At 48.7% G+C, this 17,200-nt stretch overlaps 2 protein-coding genes across 2 annotated transcripts in view; one reads left to right on the top strand and one right to left on the bottom strand.

The window, feature by feature from the left end:
• PPM1L (protein phosphatase, Mg2+/Mn2+ dependent 1L) overlaps positions 1-5,023 on the bottom strand; it is a 336,062-nt gene extending 331,039 nt beyond the window's left edge. Inside the window, exon 1 of the mRNA XM_029074367.1 lies at positions 4,291-5,023. Coding sequence (XP_028930200.1) covers positions 4,291-4,689 — 399 coding nt within the window. The 5' untranslated portion in view covers positions 4,690-5,023. The remainder of the gene's footprint in view (positions 1-4,290) is intronic.
• A 138-nt stretch (positions 5,024-5,161) lies between these two features.
• The window catches only part of ARL14 (ADP ribosylation factor like GTPase 14), a 56,111-nt gene continuing 44,072 nt past the window's right edge, over positions 5,162-17,200 (top strand). Inside the window, exon 1 of the mRNA XM_029074381.1 lies at positions 5,162-5,239. The gene's annotated coding sequence lies outside the window, so the exon portion shown is untranslated. The remainder of the gene's footprint in view (positions 5,240-17,200) is intronic.

The following is a 17,200-nucleotide window of genomic DNA, read 5'->3' as shown; positions in this document are numbered from 1 at the left end:
CTAAGGTTGATTTCTATTATTATTCTTATTCATTATTCCCAACACTGCCAAGAAGACTCGCTGCTCGGTTGATCTTCCAGGGCAGCTGCAAGAAACCCAAAGCCACCCTCCCCCGGCTCAGCCACAGCAAAATTCCCCTCTCTGGGGCCAGGTGGGAAGGGGGGGGAGGGCGGAGGAAGGGCTCCTCTCTGCCAACTGGGCATTTTAGAAAAAGCTGCTGCCCCTCGGGACCGGCCCGATTGCCCAGTGCTACAAACACAAACGACTTTCCTGCAAACCCTGGGGATCTGGAGAGGTTTGAGAACTAGGGGTCTGGGTCCCGTCCTCTCCTCCAGGTTCCTCCGAGGAGGAGAAGAGAGGTAAGCGCTTCCCAAATCGATCCCCGATCCCCTCGGAAGAACCCAGCCCCATCCCCAGCCCTTAGAACAGTGCTTGGCACATAGGAAGCACTTAACAAACACCAGCATCATTATTATTACATCCCCAGATCACTCATAATAATAATGGTATTTGTTAAGCGCTTCCTATGAGCAAAGCAGAGCTGGGGGGCTACAAGGTGATCAGGTTGTCCCTCGTGGGGCTCACAGTCTTAATCCCCATTTTACAGATGAGGTCACTGAGGTCCAGAGAAGTTAAGTGACTTGCCCAGAGTCACCCAGCTGACAAGTGGTGGAACTGGAATTCGAACCCATGACCTCTGACTCCCAAGCCTGTGCTCTTTCCACTGAGCCACGCTGCTTCCAGCCACGGTACCTACTGAGCGCTTACTCCGTGCAGAGCACTGTACTGAGCGCCTGGGAGAGGGCAAAAGAATCATAACGGTGATGGTGGTGGTATTTGTTCAGCGCTTACTTTGGGCCGGGCACTGTGCTAAGCGCTGGGGTGGATACGAGCTCACCGAGGCGGCCACGGCCCCTGTCCCACACGGGGCTCCCCAGCTCCATCGCCGTTTTACAGAGCAGGGAGCAGCGGAGGCCCAGAGAAGTGAAATGACTTGCCCAAGGCCACACAGCAGGCAGGGGGTTGGACTTGAAAGAGGGAGCTCCTCCTGGGGAAACCGAGCGCACTGCGGAAGGGTTTGAAGCGCAGGCACGAAGCTCCCCGGAGGGTTTTATCCCGCTATTTTTACCACCCTCACATTCATTCATGCAGTCGTATTTATTGAGCGCTAACCGGGTGCAGGGCACTGTACTAAGCGCTGGGAATATGCAATTCGGCAACAGAGAGAGACCATCCCTGCCCAACAACGGGCTCACAGTCTAAAAGGGAGATTGATCAGATCCCGTCTGTCACTAGCTGGAGCTTCTCCCCCCCTGCTCCACCCGGGGATTACGCTGGAGGCCTGGAAGCAACTGATAATAATAATAATAATAATTAATAGTGGTATTTGTTAAGCGCCGACTGTGGGTCGAGCACTGTTCTAAGGGCTTACTGTGGATCGAGGACTGTTCTAAGCACTGGGGTAGATACAAGGTCATCAGGTTGTCTCACTTGGGGCTCACAGTCTTCATCCCCATTTTACAGATAAGGTTACTGAGGCCCAGAGATGTTGGGCGGCTTGCCCAAGGTCACACAGCTGACCAGTGGCAGAGCCGGGATTAGAATAATGATGATGATGATGGTATTTGTTAAGCGCTTACTATGTGCCGAGCACCGTTCTAAGCGCTGGAGTAGCTACATGGTAATCAGGTTGTCCCACACGGGACTCAGAGACTTCAACCCATTTTCCAGATGAGGGAACTGAGGCACAGAGAATCATAATAATGATGTTGGTATTTGTTAAGCGCTTATGTGCCGAGCACTGCTCTAAGCTCTGGGGTAGAAATCGGGTTGTTCATTCACTCATTCAATAGTATTTATTGAGCGCTTCCTATGTGCAGAGCACTGTACTAAGCGCTTACGTGAGGCTCACAGTCTTCATCCCCATTTTCCAGACGAGGCCCAGAGAAGTGAAGCGACTTGCCCCAAAATCACCCAGCTGAAAAGAGGCGACGTCCGGATTAAAACCCACGACCTCTGACTCCCAAGCCCGGGCTCTTTCCACTAAGCCGCGCTGATACAATCATTCGCTTGTATCCACCGCGGCTCTTAGTACAGTGCCGGGCACATAGTAAGCGCTTAACGAATAGGCTGATTATTATGCCCGCACCCTTCTCGGAGACCGGCTCGGCCGGCTGAACCTGCTTGGGGGCCGTCAATCCCCGCTCCCCCCGAGCTACCGTCGGCCAGTCCCTCCCCGCCGGAGAAAGCCCCCTCTGTTCCCTTCTCCCAACCCAAGCCCATTCATTCATTCATCCATCCTAGGGTATTTACTGAGCGCTTACTGTGCGCAGAAAAGTCCAATTGGGCAACAGAGAGAGACCATCGCTCCCCCAACGAGGGGCTCATTACGGTCCAGAAGGGACGGACAGCAGAACGGAACAAGCAGCATCCTCCATCCATTAAATCCTAAGAATAATAATGTTGGTATTTGTTAAGCGCTTACTCCGTGCAGAGCACTGTTCTAAGCGCTGGGGTAGAACAGGGTCATCTGGTTGTCCCACGTGAGGCTCCCAGTTAATCCCCATTTTACAGATGAGGTAACTGAGGCACAAAGAAGTTAAGTGAGGCACAGAGAAGTGAAGTGACTTGCCCAAAGTCACACGGCTGACAAGTGGCAGAGCTGGGATTCCAACCCATGACCTCTGACTCCCCAGCCCGGGCTCTTTCCCCTGAGCCACGCTGCTTCTCAATCCTATGTACTGAGCGCTTACCGTGAGCCCAGCACTGTAGTCAGCGCTAGAAAAGTACAATTGGGCAACAGAGAGGGACCATCCCTCCCCAACGACGGGCTCATGGTTTAGAAGGGACGAACCACAGAACAGAATAAGTAAACAGGCATCGACAGCATCATCCAATCCTATGTACTGAGCACTTACTGTGCGCACAGCACTGTACTGAGCGCTAGAAAAGTACAATTGGGCAACAGAGAGGGACCATCCCTCCCCAACGACGGGCTCACGGTTTAGAAGGGACGAACCACAGAACAGAATAAGTAAGCAGGCATCGACAGCATCATCCATTCAATCCTATGTATTGAGCGCTTACTGTGTGCACAGCACTGTACTGAGCGCTAGAAAAGTACAATTGGGCAACAGAGAGGGACCATCCCTCCCCAACGACGGGCTCACGGTTTAGAAGGGACGAACCACAGAACAGAATAAGTAAGCAGGCATCGACAGCATCATCCATTCAATCTGATGTACTGAGCGCTTACTGTGCGCACAGCACTGTACTCTGCGCTTGGACAGTACAATTGGGCAACAGATAATGCTGGTATTTGTTAAGCGCTTACTACGTGCCGAGCACTGTTGTAAGCGCTGGGGGAGCTACGAGGTCATCAGGTTGTCCCACGTCTTCAACCCTATTTTACAGCTGTCACGGAGGCACCGCGAAGTGACGTGACTTGCCAAAGTGGCCCAGCTGACAGGTGTGGGAGCCGGGATTAGAACCCATGACCTCTTGCCACTGAGCCACTCTGAGCTGTGTGACCGTGGGCGGGTCACTTCACTTCTCTGGGCCTCCGTGACCTCATCTGTAAAATGGGGATGAAGACTGGGGGAGCCCCACGTGGGACACCCTGCTGACCCAGCGCTCAGAACAGTGCTCTGCACATAGTGAGCGCTTCACATTGTTATTATTATTACATAGCATTCAACGGATGATGCCTGCCTACCTGTTCTGGGGGGGTGGTTGAGAAGCGGCGTGGCTCAGTGGAAAGAGCCTGGGCTTTGGAGTCAGAGGTCATGAGTTCGAATCCCGGCTCGGCCACTGGTCAGCTGTGTGACTGTGGGCAAGTCACTTCACTTCTCTAGGCCTCGGTTACCCCATCTGTAAAAGGGGGATTAAGACCGTGAGCCCCACGTGGGACAACCTGATTCCCCCGTGTCTCCCCCAGCGCTTAGAACAGTGCTCTGCACATGGTAAGCGCTTAACAAATACCAACATTATTATTACAGGGTAACCAGTTTGCCCCACGTGGGGCTCCCAGTCTTCGTCCCCATTTTGCAGGTGAGGTCACTGAGGCACAGCCAAGTGAAGTGGCTGGCCCGCAGTCCCTCCCCTCCCCCCCCCGCAGCTGACCAGTGTCAGGGCCGGGATTCGAACCCCTGCCCCCTGCCTCCAAAGCCCGGGCTCCTTCGGCTGGGCCACCCCGCTCCCTAGCCCCACGGCTCTGTACTGAGCGCTTCCAGCGCGCGGAGCCCGGGAAGAGGGCAGTCGAGAGGGGCGGTCCTGGCCCGGAAACTTTACCTCTCCCCCGTGGCCATCGAAAATCCCGAAGATGGACGGGTGGGTCTTGTTGACCAGGTCGGTGAGCACCTGGAAGCGGTCCTCCATGTGGTCCCGGCGGCCCTGGATGGAGTAGACGGCCACGTTGTGGCTCTTGAACTCCCAGGTCTTGGAGAACTCCGCCTCCAGCACGTCCAGCCCCCCGAGCCGCTCGTTCTGCATCATCTCGGCCACTTTGCCCTTCACCATCTTCACGGCGTCCCGGCTGGACTTGACGATGGTCTTCACCTCGTCCGTGTGGAAGAAGTAACTCCACAGGGCCAGGCTGATGCACAGCAGGAACAGGGTCTCCGGTCTCAGCAAGAAGTAACGCATGATGCGACCCAGCAGAGACAGCAGAGTCATGGTATCCTCTATCATTTATTATCGCTGAGGGTCCCAACGGCCACCGCCACCGAGGAGCCCGGGCGGGGAATCCGCTCCCGGGGAAGGACGGGCGGGAAGGCCGACGAGCGGGAGGAGGAGGAGAAGAGGAGGAAAAGGCGGAGGAGGGGACGAAGCGAGGATCAGGGCATGCTCCCGGGCCGAGCAGTCCAGGAAGAGCCCCCCCCTCTTTGTGCTGCTGCTCCTCCGTTGCTCCTTCTTGGAGCTTGCACGACGCCTCTGCCTCCTCCCCACTCGGTCGCCTGCAAGTACTAGGAGCAGCGGCAGCCCGCCCTGCCTCCTCTCCCTTTGTCAGGCTCTGAGAGCAGCAGCAGCAGCAGCAGCAGCAGCAGCAGCAGCAGCAGCAGCGGTGGATGCCCGCCGGGGAGCTCCGGCCCCTGGGCTCGTCCTGCCCCCCAAAGCCCGCTCAAGTTGGAGGCGGAGGCTGCAAAGGCGCCCGCGCCCCCGGCCGCAGGACAGGGAGGAGACGAGGCGGCGGGACGGCAGCCCGGGGAGCTCCCGCTGCTCCCCTGCCCCGACGGAGCAGGTGAAGGGGAAGGGGAAGGGGAAGGAGCGGAGCGGGGAGGGCGGCCGGTCCCGGCGAGGCAGACCCCCCCCCGCCACCCCGGGGACGAAGTTTGTCTGCAGGCGAAGGGGGACGAGGCCACCGGAGCGCCGAGCTCCTAGTGCGGAGCTGCTCCGGCGCCGCGCGCGCGCGCCCCCGCTCGCCGCTCCCCCGCCCCGCCCCGCCCGCGCGCGGCCCCGCCAGCTGTCACCGGCACAGCGGCCGCGGCTGCGCACTCGGCAGCGCACTCGGCAGCGCCCCCCGCAGGCCGCACCCCTCCCCTCCATCTCCGCCCTGGGCCCCTCGGACCCGGCGGGGCGGGGGGGGGCGGCTATGGTGGGAAAGGCCTCTCGGGACCCCGCGCCGGCGACCGACACGCCCCGATCGAATGCACATGTGACACCAGAGCGGGGGAGAGATTAGGGAATCGCTGCCGCCCCGGTTCTCCCAGAGACCGGGCTTTGCGAGAGAACGGGTACCCCTCCGGTGAGCACCGTGATGGTTCCGTCCACTCCGGGCAGGGGGGCGCTATGGCGAGTGACGAGGGACTCACTTCGCCACGCTCGCCAAGGGAGCGGAGCGGAGCGGCGGAGGAGGAGAAGCGGCGTGGCTCAGGGGAAAGAGCCCGGGCTTGGGAGTCAGAGGTCATGGGTTCAAATCCCGCCTCTGGCACTTGTCAGCTGGGGGACTGTGGGCAAGTCACTTAACTGCTCTGTGCCTCAGTTCCCTCATCTGTAAAGTGGAAATAAAGACAGTGAGCCTCATGTGGGACAACCCGATCACCCTGAGTCTACCCCAGCGCTTAGAACAGTGCTCTGCACATAGTCAGCGCTTAACAAATACCAATGTTATTATTATTTTTCTCTGGGCCTCAGTTCCCTCATCTATAAAGTGGGGATAAAGACTGTGAGCCTCATGTGGGACAACCTGATCACCCTGTACCCACCCCAGCGCTTAGAACAGTGCTCTGCACACAGTAAGCGTTTAACAAATACCAACATCATTATTATTATTACTTCTCTGTGCCGCAGATCCCTCAACTGTAAAATGGGGATGAAGACTGTGAGCCTCATGTGGGACAACTTGATGACCCTGTATCTCCCCCAGAGCTTAGAACAGTGCTCTGCACATAGTCAGCACTTAACAAATACCAACATTATTATTATTATTATGAGGATGACGATAATAATGATGAGGGTGTCAGGGTGGGTGGTGCGGTGAAGCCGAGGCTCCTCGAAAGCCTGCGGGGTCGGGGTCGCCTGAGTCCTGAGCTCACCTCCTCCAGGAGGCCTTCCCAGACTGAGCCTCCCCTTTCCCTCTGCCCCCCTTCCCTTCCACCCCCTGCTCCTCCCCCTTCCCCTCCCCTCAGCACTGTGCTCATTTGTATCTATTATTACCCTATTTATTTTGTTAATAAGGTGTACATCCCCTTGATTCTATTTATCTTGATGATGTTGTTTTTGTTTTGTTCTGTTTTGCTTTTCTGTCCGTCTCCCCCATTTAGACTGTGAGCCCGTTGTTGGGCAGGGATTGTCTCTATCTGCTGCCAAATTGTCCATTCCAAGTGCTTAGTACAGTGCTCTGCACACAGTAAGCGCTCAATAAATACGATTGAATGAATTGTACCTTCTAAGTGCTTAGGACAGTGTTCTGTTCACAGTAAGCGCTCAATAAGTACGATTGAATGAACTGTACTTTCCAAGAACAGAAGCAGCGTGGCTCAGTGGAAAGAGCATGGGCTTGGGTTCTAATCCCGACTCTGCCAGTTGTCAGCTGTGTGACCTTGGGCAAGTCACTTAACTTCTCTGGGCCTCAGCGACCTCATCTGTAAAATGGGGGTGACGACAGTGAGCCCCGCGTGGGACAGACAGACAACCTCGTTAGCCTGTATCTCCCCCAGTGCTTAGAACAGTGCTTTGCACATAGTAAGCGCTTAACAAATACCATTATTATTATTATTACAGTGTTCTGTACAAAGTAAGCACTCAATAAATAGGATTGAATGAATGAATGCTTGGCACAGAGTAAGCGCGTAACAAGTACCATTATTATTACTGCTATTTACTGAGCGCTTACTGCGTGCAAAGCACTGGACTAAGCGCTTGGGAGAAAGCAAGCTAGGGTGGGTAGACACGTTCCCTGCCCACCCAGGAGCTTACCCCCCCAAAAAGCTGCAAACAGAAATAAACCAGAGCGGAGCAGCCCCGAAGGAAAACAAATGCATTTAAGGTGATTTTAAAGGATAAAAGTGGGGATCTTCTGCCCCTTACTCTGCACAACGTTGATGCCCAATTTTTTTGGCAAAGAGATTTGGATTTGTGCAAATAAGTTTGGGTAAAATAGTGAGGAGAGGCCTTCAAACTAACGCCGGGCGTTTGAACCTCCACTTTAAGACCCCCAGCGACTACGGGAAGTTGGCAACTTAGTCATTTTGGAAAAGGCCTTAAAAGCTCATGTTCCCATGAATTTTAAAATATTACATTAGACCAACACAAAGCCCTTCAAGCATTGAGGGCGACCTGTAATCATGCCAAAGTGATGAGGGCATTTGAAAGTCGCGAAAGGCAAAACGATGCCATTTTTGACATTGGCCTTTTCTACTGAGGGCTTAGTAATGCAAGTCGCTTCACTTCTCTTTGTCTCAGTTCTCTCATCTGTAAAATGGGGATAAAAAAAATTCTAGTATTTGTTAAGCGCTTACTATGTGCAAAGCTCTGTTCTAAGTGCTGGGGCATACAAGGTGATCAGGTTGTCCCACATGGGGCTCACAGTCTTCATCCCCATTTTACAGATGAGGGAACTGAGGCACAGAGAAGTTAAGTGACTTGCCCAAAGTCACACAGCTGACAAGTGGCAGATCCGGGATTCGAACCCATGACCTCTGACTCCCAAGCCCAGGCTCTTTCCAATGAGCCATACGTGGGTCAACCTGATGACCTTGTATCTACCCCAGGGCTGAGAACAGAGCTTGGCACATAGTGCTTAACAAATGCCCTTATTATTATTATTATTATTATTATTATTAAATGTTCAGTATTAAACAGGTAGCATTTTGGGTGGTATCGATTTTTTCTTCAAGTTTTACGTCTTTGAAGAAAAGTCTCTGTGTATTCAAAACAATTATAGAGGCAGAGGGCAGGCAACTGAAAACTGCTGTTCCTCTCTACCCCAGGATTTAGAAGGTCAGCTACAAAAGCGAATGACAGTAATAATAATAATTGGGCTGTTTGTTAAGCGTTTACTGTGGGCACCAGGCATTGTACTAAGCGCTGGGGTGGATACAAGAAAAACGAGTTGGACACAGTCCCTGTTCCACATGGGGCTCACAGTCTCTATCCCCATTTTACAGATGAGGGAACTGAGGCACAGAGAAGTGAATTGACTTACCCAAAGTCATCCAGCAGCAGACAAGTGGTGGAGTCGGGATTAGAACCCACGACCTTCTGATTCCCAGACCTGTGCTCTCTCCACTATGTCATGCTTGAGCACTTATTCATTCACATATTCTTTCGATTCATTCAATTGTATTTATTGAGCGCTTACTGTGTGCAGAGCACAGTACTAAGCGCTTAGAAAGTACAGTACAGCAAATGGAGGTAATATCTGGCCACGATGGGCTCAGAGTCCAGAAGGGGGAGACAGACCTCAAAACAAGTAAAGAGGCATCAATACAAATAAATAGAATTATAGACATATATTCATTCAATTGTATTTATTGAGCACTTACTGTGTGCAGAGCACTGTACTAAGCGCTTAGAAAGTACAGTACAGCAAATGGAGGTAATATCTGGCCACGATGGGCTCAGAGTCCAGAAGGGGGAGACAGACCTCAAAACAAGTAAAGAGGCATCAATACAAATAAATAGAATTATAGACATATATTCATTCAGTTGTATTTATTGAGCACTTACTGTGTGCAGAGCACTGTACTAAGCGCTTGGAATGTACAATTCGGCACCAGATAGAGACAATTCCTAAACAACAATGGGCTCACAGTCTAGAAGGGGGGAGCCAGACAACCAAACAAGTAGACAGGCATCAGAATAAATAAACAGAATCATAAATATATACACATCACTAATAAAATAAATAGAATAATAAATATGTACATATATAGACAAGTGCAGTGGAGCGAGGGCGGGGAGAACAAAGGGAGCGAGTCAGGGTGATGCGGAAGGGAGGGGGAGCTGCATATTTACTGTATGCTGAGCACTGTAGTAGGTGCTTAATGAAATAATAATACATCACATATTTTTACAGGAATCAAATAACTTATATAGACTTCTTAGTATGCAAATATCTTACCTGCACAAATAATCCAGTGTAGAGGGGCCATTGCACAATTTCTCAACTAACACAGTAGTGATCCTTTGAGTTACTACATAATTACCATTTCCAACTCTGTAATTAATTCATGTTACTCCTGATTGTATATAAATCCCCCCAAAATACAGCTTTTTGTAATTCATTCAATAGTATTTATTGAGCGCTTACTATGTGCAGAGCACTGTACTAAGCGCTTGGGATGAACAAGTCGGCAACAGATAGAGACAGTCCCTGCCGTTTGACGGGCTTACAGTCTAATCGGGGGAGACGGACAGACAAGAACAATGGCAGTTGTAATTCTGAATGCCCTTGCAGTAATCTATCAGTGGTATTTATTGAGCATTTTACAGTGTGCAGAGAGCATTCACTCATTCAATCATATTTATTGAGTGTTTACTGTGTTCAGAGCACTGTGCTAAGCACTGGAAAAATACAATTACAACAGTCTAGAAGGGGGAAGAAAGACATCAAAACAAGTAAACAGGCATCAATAGCATCAATATAAAGAAATAGAATTATAGATTTATACTCCAATAAAATAAATAGAATAATAAATAGGTACATATAGATACACAAGCGCTGTGGGGCGGGGAGGGGGGTGAAGCAGAGGGAGCGAGTAGGGGCGAAGGGGAGGGGAGGAGGAGCAGAGGGAAAGGGGACTTATTCTGGGAATGCTTTCTGGAGGAGGTGAGCTTTCATTGTATCAGGTACAAGGACAATACAGTACACTTGGTATGAAAGCAGCATGGCTCAGTGGAAAGTGCCCGGGCTTGGGATTCAGAGGTCATGAGTTCAAATACCGGCTCTGCCAGTTGGCAGCTGTGTGCCTGTGGGCAAGTCACTTCACTTCTCTGTGCCTCCGTTACCTCATCTGTAAAATGGTGATTAACTATGAGCCTGCCGTGGAACAACCTGATTACCCTGTATCTACCCCAGCGCTTAGAACAGTGCTCTGCACATAGTAAGTGCTTAATAAATACCAACAATATATACGATCCTTGCTCACAAGGAACTTATTATAGCTTTAAGATGCAGGGTTCTTTGAATGGTGTTTTATATACACTCTCTTTCGTTTAATTGCAATTCAACTGTAGACTGTAAGACCGTTGAGGGCAGGGAATATTTCTGTTTATTGTTGTATTGTATTCTCCCAAGAGCTCACTACAGTGCCCTGCACACAGTAAGCACTCAATCAATACGATTGACTGACTGACACATTGCATTCAACAACAACCAACTTTCTCGCCTACCTTTATGCCTTGGTGATGATTATATCTCTAATATTCATTTCAAAAGCCTTGGGGGAATTAGACTAAAACCTTTTATGTTTACAAATTCACCCTACTTATGGTTTTATACTCCTTTTATCAGTGTTTGATAATACTATTTGAAAGGTAGATTTGGTGGTCCTGTCTAAATATATAAGCTGCATGCAAAATTATTTGAGGCATTATATTGTATATTTTTTTAAGTGTAGGACATTAGGTATTTTATTTTACTCTTAGTGTGTTCAGGTTTTTGCATGTTCAGAATTTTTTGCATTGAAGCTCTGTTTTAGGGTAGGAACTATGACAATGCTTTTCCTTCTAAAAAGTTATTCACCTATGAAAGGTCATTCAAAATGAAAATAGTGATGAAAAACTACGCCTTAATGTCCTGCCCAAAACGCTTATGCTTTAGAAGCAAAAGCCCAGTGATCTAGTTTTTTGATCTTTGTAAAACGAACAGGATCTTTTAAGTAATGTTATTAATAAAAGAGGACCCAGGGACTCTAAGCCAACCTATCTTCAATAGACACGACTCATTTCTCCCTCTTACACTCGGAGCCCCGTTCCGGACAGGGACAGAAACTGGGTCCGATCTGAACATTTTGTGTCTGCCTCAGCACTTAGCATGATGTGTGGCACATTGTGCGTAATGAATACCATTACTATCCATCTTGTTCCAATCTACCAGATATTCTGGACACCCTTTCCGAAATTGAATTTGACAAATTCAAGAGGGATCTCACAGGATTTCTCATCCCTTATCTTTATTTTTGGTGAGGGTTGGGGATGTAGGGGGGTGGTAGGGATACAATAAATTAGGAAATTAACTCTCAACTAAAATATGTATATTAAGGAGGGGGTGGGAGAGGATTGAGGCTCGCATTTTTTCGGTAAAATACCCTTGATTGACCAACTATCAGAGTATTTTCATTTACAGAATAGACCACTGATTCCCAGGGTTAGAAGGAACCTTCACCTCACATTATGAAAAAATCACCACTGTGTCACCCAAGTAGAGAGAAGCAGCGGGGCTTAGTGGCAAGAGTCTGGGCTTAGAAGTCAGAGGATGTGGGTTCTAATCCTGGCTCTGCCACTTGTCTGCTTTCTGGCCTTGGGCAAGCTACTTCACCTCTCTGTGCCTCAGTTACCTCATCTGTAAAATGGAGATTAAGAATGTGAGCCCCACGTGGGAAAACCTGATTGCCTTGTATCTACCTCAGCACTTAGTACAGTGGCTGGCACATAGTAAGCCCTTAACAAATACCGTAACTATCATTATTATTATTATAACTGTGGTATTTTTTAAGCACTTACTATGTTGCGAGGCACTGTACTAAGTGCTGGGGTTGGTACTAGGTATTCAAGCCCCTGTCCCACATAGGGCTCACAATCGTAATCCCCATTTTACAGATTAGGTAACTAAAGCATAGAGAAATTAAATGTCTTGCCCAAGCTCACATAGCAGACATGAGACACAGCCAGGATGAGAAGCCATGTCCTTCTGACTCCCAGGCCTGTTCTTCGTCCACCAGGCCATGCAAATCTATCATATTTTACTACTCAACTTGTAAATATTATTATACCAGTCTCCCCTGTTAGACGATAAGCTCCTTGTGGGCAGGATGTATGTCACTTCTTTATTTTATGCTTCCCAAGTGCTAGGTGAACTCTGTATAATACTAATACAACATCTGTCTGCCTTCCCCTCTAGATTGTCAGCTCATTGTGGGCAGGGAATGTATCTACCAACTCTGTTATAGTCTCCCAAGCACTTAGTATAGTGCTATAGTATACTATACTATAGTATAGTGCTATAGTGCTTATAGAGAAGCAGCGTGGCTCAGTGGAAAGAGCACGGGCTTTGGAGTCAGAGGTCATGGGTTCGAATCCCGGCTCGGCCACTTGTCAGCTGTGTGACTTTGGGCAAGTCACTTAACTTCTTGGTGCCTCCGTTACCTCATCTGTAAAATGGGGATTAAGACTGTGAGCCCCACGTGGGACAACCTGATTCCCCTATGTCTACCCAAGCCCTTAGAACAGTGATCGGCACATAGTAAGCGCTTAACAAATACCAACATTATTATTAGTGCTCTGCACACAGTAAATGCTCAATAAATATAACTGACAGATTATTAATTGGAGGAGTGGAGCTAATACAGCAGATCATAAGGCTCTTTAAATTCTTCTCAACAGGCTGTCCAGGGCCTAGGGGAGAACTGGCAGTTGGCTCAAGTCTACAGGACTCCAGCTTGCTGCGGCTGCTGCTCACAGGGGGAGGAATCAATCGATCAATAGTCGATCAATCGTGTCATGTCTATTGAGCACTTTCTACGTGCAGAGTACTGTACTAAGCGCTTGGGAGAGTACACTACAACAGAGTTGGTAGACATGTTTCCTGCTCACTTGGTGCTTACAGTCTAGGTGGGGAGACAGACATGAATATAAATCAATAAATTACGGATATGGACGTAAGTGCTGTGAGATGAGAGAGAAAATCCAAGTGTGAGGGTGATGCAGAAGGGAGTGGGAGAAAAGGAAATGAGGGCTTAGTCGGGGAAGGCCTGTTTGAAGTGGTGTGATTTTAACAAGGCTTTGAAAGTGGAGAGAGTGATCATCTGTGGAATATGAAGAAAGAGGGTGTTCCAGGACTGAAGCAGACGTAGGTGAGAGGTCGGCAGTGAGGTAGATGAGATCCAGGTACCGTAAGTAGGTTGGCATTAGAGGAGCAAAGTGTGTGGGATGGGTTGTAGTAGGAGAGCTGTGAGGTAAGATTGGAGGGGCCAAGATGAGTGAGTGTTTTAAAGCCGATGGAGAGGTGTTTCTGTTTGATGCGGCGGTGGATGGGCAACCACTGGAATTTTGTGAGGAGTGGGGAAACGTGGACCGACCATTTCTGTAGAAAAACGATCCAGGAGCCGAGTGGAGTATGGACCGGAGTGGGAAGAGACAGGAGGCAGGGAGGGCAACGAGGAGGCCGATGCAGTAATCCAGACAGGATGGGATAGGGCTTGGTTTAGCGCGGTAGCAGTCTGGATGGAGAGGAAAGGGTGGATTTTAGCAATGTTGTGAAGGTGGAGCTGACAGGATTTGGTGACAGATTGAATATGTGGGTCGAATGAGAGATGGGAGTGGGTTAAAAATGGTGCCCTCCCACCACCTTTCATTTTTCCCACATGTTAAAGTAGCTCTGAATGTGAAGATCAACCACCTGGATAATCTCCCACCCACTCCATTGATCTCCCGGCTCACCAGGACTCTACCCGGAGATAGATACTGAGATTCTTGGATTCCGTCACCCTTCTGGGAACACCAGATGCAGAACTGTTACACAGTTTACAAAGGCATATGCAAATAACCAAGCAAATATTTGCCCAGACTTGCCCTCCCCAAGGGTGGAGATAAGTAAGTTTGGTATCAGCAATTTCTGTGACATTGATCCCATCATATTCTCTGGAGAGTTGTAAGATCTTATCGTCATGATGAAATTCTCATCAGCCAAGCTTTTTATTAGCAAAGCATATTCCTACTTAATAATAAAAAGTAAGCTGTAACTCTGCAGGTCGAGTGCTATAACTTTCATCTTTAATTAGTCATAGTAGAGAATCCCTAATTCTCTTCTCTCACTTTGAAGAAAAGTACTTTATATTAGAAAATGAAGTAACAGATAGAGTTTATTATTATTATTAAGCTATTTGCTTACTGTGTGCTAAGCGCACTGAGACAGATACTGGGATGAATATGTTTGATCGACTGTAGGGTGGACATAGTCACTTTTCCACACAGGGCTTAAGGTCTAAAGGAGAAGAGGTATTTTATCCCCATTTTTATAGATGAGGGAACTACGGCACAGAGAAGTGAAGTGACTTACCTAAGATCACATAGACAAGTGGCAGAGCTAGAACATGATCCCAACTCTCCTGGCTCCCACTCGCGTTATCCTCAGAACTCAACAATGATGAAGTTTACCTTCAGGTGCATGATTGAGAAAATGTCCAGGACTCACCCTTCCTTCCACACTGTACATACCCAAAGACTCTGTCCTTTGTTATTAATATAGATGAGGTAACCGAGGCCCAGAGAAGTGAAGAGACTTCCTCAAGGTCACACAGCAGAGTTGGCAGAGCTGGGATTAGAACCCAGGGCCTTCTGGGTCCCAGGCCCATCCTCTAGCCACTAAGCCTCCCTGCTTTGTTGGGCGGCAGTTTTTGCTTTGTCTCTTTGCCTCATGATCCTCTTGAAGTGCTCTTCAAGAGTCACTGTCCTAGATTGTAATATGACCCACTGGTGGTTTGGCCGTGGCTGTCTCAGCCTTCAGATAAGATGTTCCATTTCCTCTTTCAGCTTTGCTTTCAATTTCCCAATCTCATCTTACCACACAGCTACTGTTCAGCTCTCCTGCTGAGATCCATTCTCTTCACATAGTCCATCCAGAAAAACTGTGTTGTAGTGAGCATAGTTCAGTGCTAGAGGCCGACTTTGTCAGAGAATTTGGTTGTCTGCATTCCTGTCTTGCCACTTGGTATTGGCTGCAGACAGCAGATGAGGCGATGAATTGGCTCAAGGAGCAAGATGTGGCTTCAGTGAGTGGTCAAGTTGCACAACCATAGAGAACACTGGACACAGCAACAGCTCTGAAGACATTGAATTTAGTGTGAATAGCATGCTATCAGCACACCTTGGATCAAGCCAGTACATTACTTCAGTTTACTACAAATATAGCATCCGTCCATAGTGGATAGAGCATGGGCCTAGGAGTCAGAAGGACCTAGGTTCTAATTCTTCCTCCACCACTTGTCTGCTGGGAGATCTTGGTCAAGTCACTTAACTTCTCTGTGCCTCAATTATCTCATCTGTAAAATAGGGATTAAGACTGTAACCCCTCTATAGGACATGGACTGTGTGCAACCTCATCAGTTTATATCGAACCCAGCGCTTAATACAATGCCTGGCACATAGTAAGCACTTAACAAATACCATAAAAAAAACCAACCACCTTGCTGATTTGGCAAAGTAGTTTACTGTCATGTATGGTATAAACCTCCAGGGCACAGGTAACTGCATAAAACAATTCTTAAATGGTTGGGTTAGGGCTTTGGATGTTGCTTGTAGCCTGTTGAATTGGAAGAGTTGCTTGGAGAAGCGGAAGTGTATTTTAACACTTGAATTTAATTTCCTTCTGGCATCCTCTAGTAAGGCTGCATAGAATATATTGAAGATGACCAGGCCTGCTTAACAGTAATAATAATAATAATAATTGTATTTGTTAAGCACTCAGAGAAGCAACATGGCTCAGTGGAAAGAGCCTAGGCTTGGGAGTCAGATGTCATGGGTTTGAATCCCGGCTCCTCCAATCAACTGTGTGACTTTGGGCAAGTCACTAAACTTCTCTGTGTCTCAGTTACCTCATCTGTAAAATGGGGATTAAGACTGTGAGCCTCACGTGGGACAACCTGATTACCCTGTATCTGCACCAGCGCTTAGAGCAGTGCTCTGCACATAGTAAGTGCTTAACAAATGCCAACACTATTATTATTACCTACTATGTGCCAAGTACTGTATTAAGAGCTGGGGTAGATACAAGATAATAATGGTATTAAGCGCTATGTGCCAAGCACTGTTCTAAACACTGGGGTAGAATTAAGGTAATTAGGTTGTCCCACGTGGGGCTCACAATCTCAATCCCCATTTTACAGTTGAGGTAACTGAGTCACAGAGAAGTTACATGATTTGCCCAAAGTCACACAGCTGACAAATGGTAGAGGTGGGATTAGATAATCAGGTCAAACACAGTCCCTATACTATATAGGGCTCGCAGGCTATGTGGGAGGTAGAACAGGTATTTAATCCCCATTTTACCATTGAGGAAATTGGGCCACTGAGAAGTGAAGTGACTTGCCCAGGGTCACACAGCAGGCAAGTGGCAGAGTCAATATTAGAACCCAGCTCCTCTGACTCCCAGGCCTGGGTTCTTTCCACTTGGCCACAATGTTACCTATGGTCCCAAACCTAGTGGATAGACCACAGGCTTGGAATCAGAACGACCTGAGTTCTAATGCCGGCTCTACCACTTGTCTGCTGTGTGACTTTGGGCAAGTCACTGCACTTCTCCATGCCTCAGCTACCTCATCTGTAAAAGAGAGATTGACTGTGAACCCCACGTGGGACAGGGATTGTGTCCAACGTGATTGCTTGTATCTATCCCAGTGCTTAGAACAGTGACTGGAACATAGTAACTACTTAACAAATACCATAAACAACAATGGAATATTTCTGAGATCTCAACACTTCAAACCAAAGTCCAGCTTTACGATTTACCCCACTGGTAATGTTGGCTGGACTAGAAAGGGCC

This window comes from Ornithorhynchus anatinus, chromosome 1 (assembly GCF_004115215.2).
Source record: "Ornithorhynchus anatinus isolate Pmale09 chromosome 1, mOrnAna1.pri.v4, whole genome shotgun sequence".
Classification (NCBI taxonomy): Eukaryota; Metazoa; Chordata; class Mammalia; order Monotremata; family Ornithorhynchidae; genus Ornithorhynchus; species Ornithorhynchus anatinus.
Note: the sequence above shows the minus strand (reverse complement) of the source record. Positions and strands in the feature narration are given on the sequence as shown.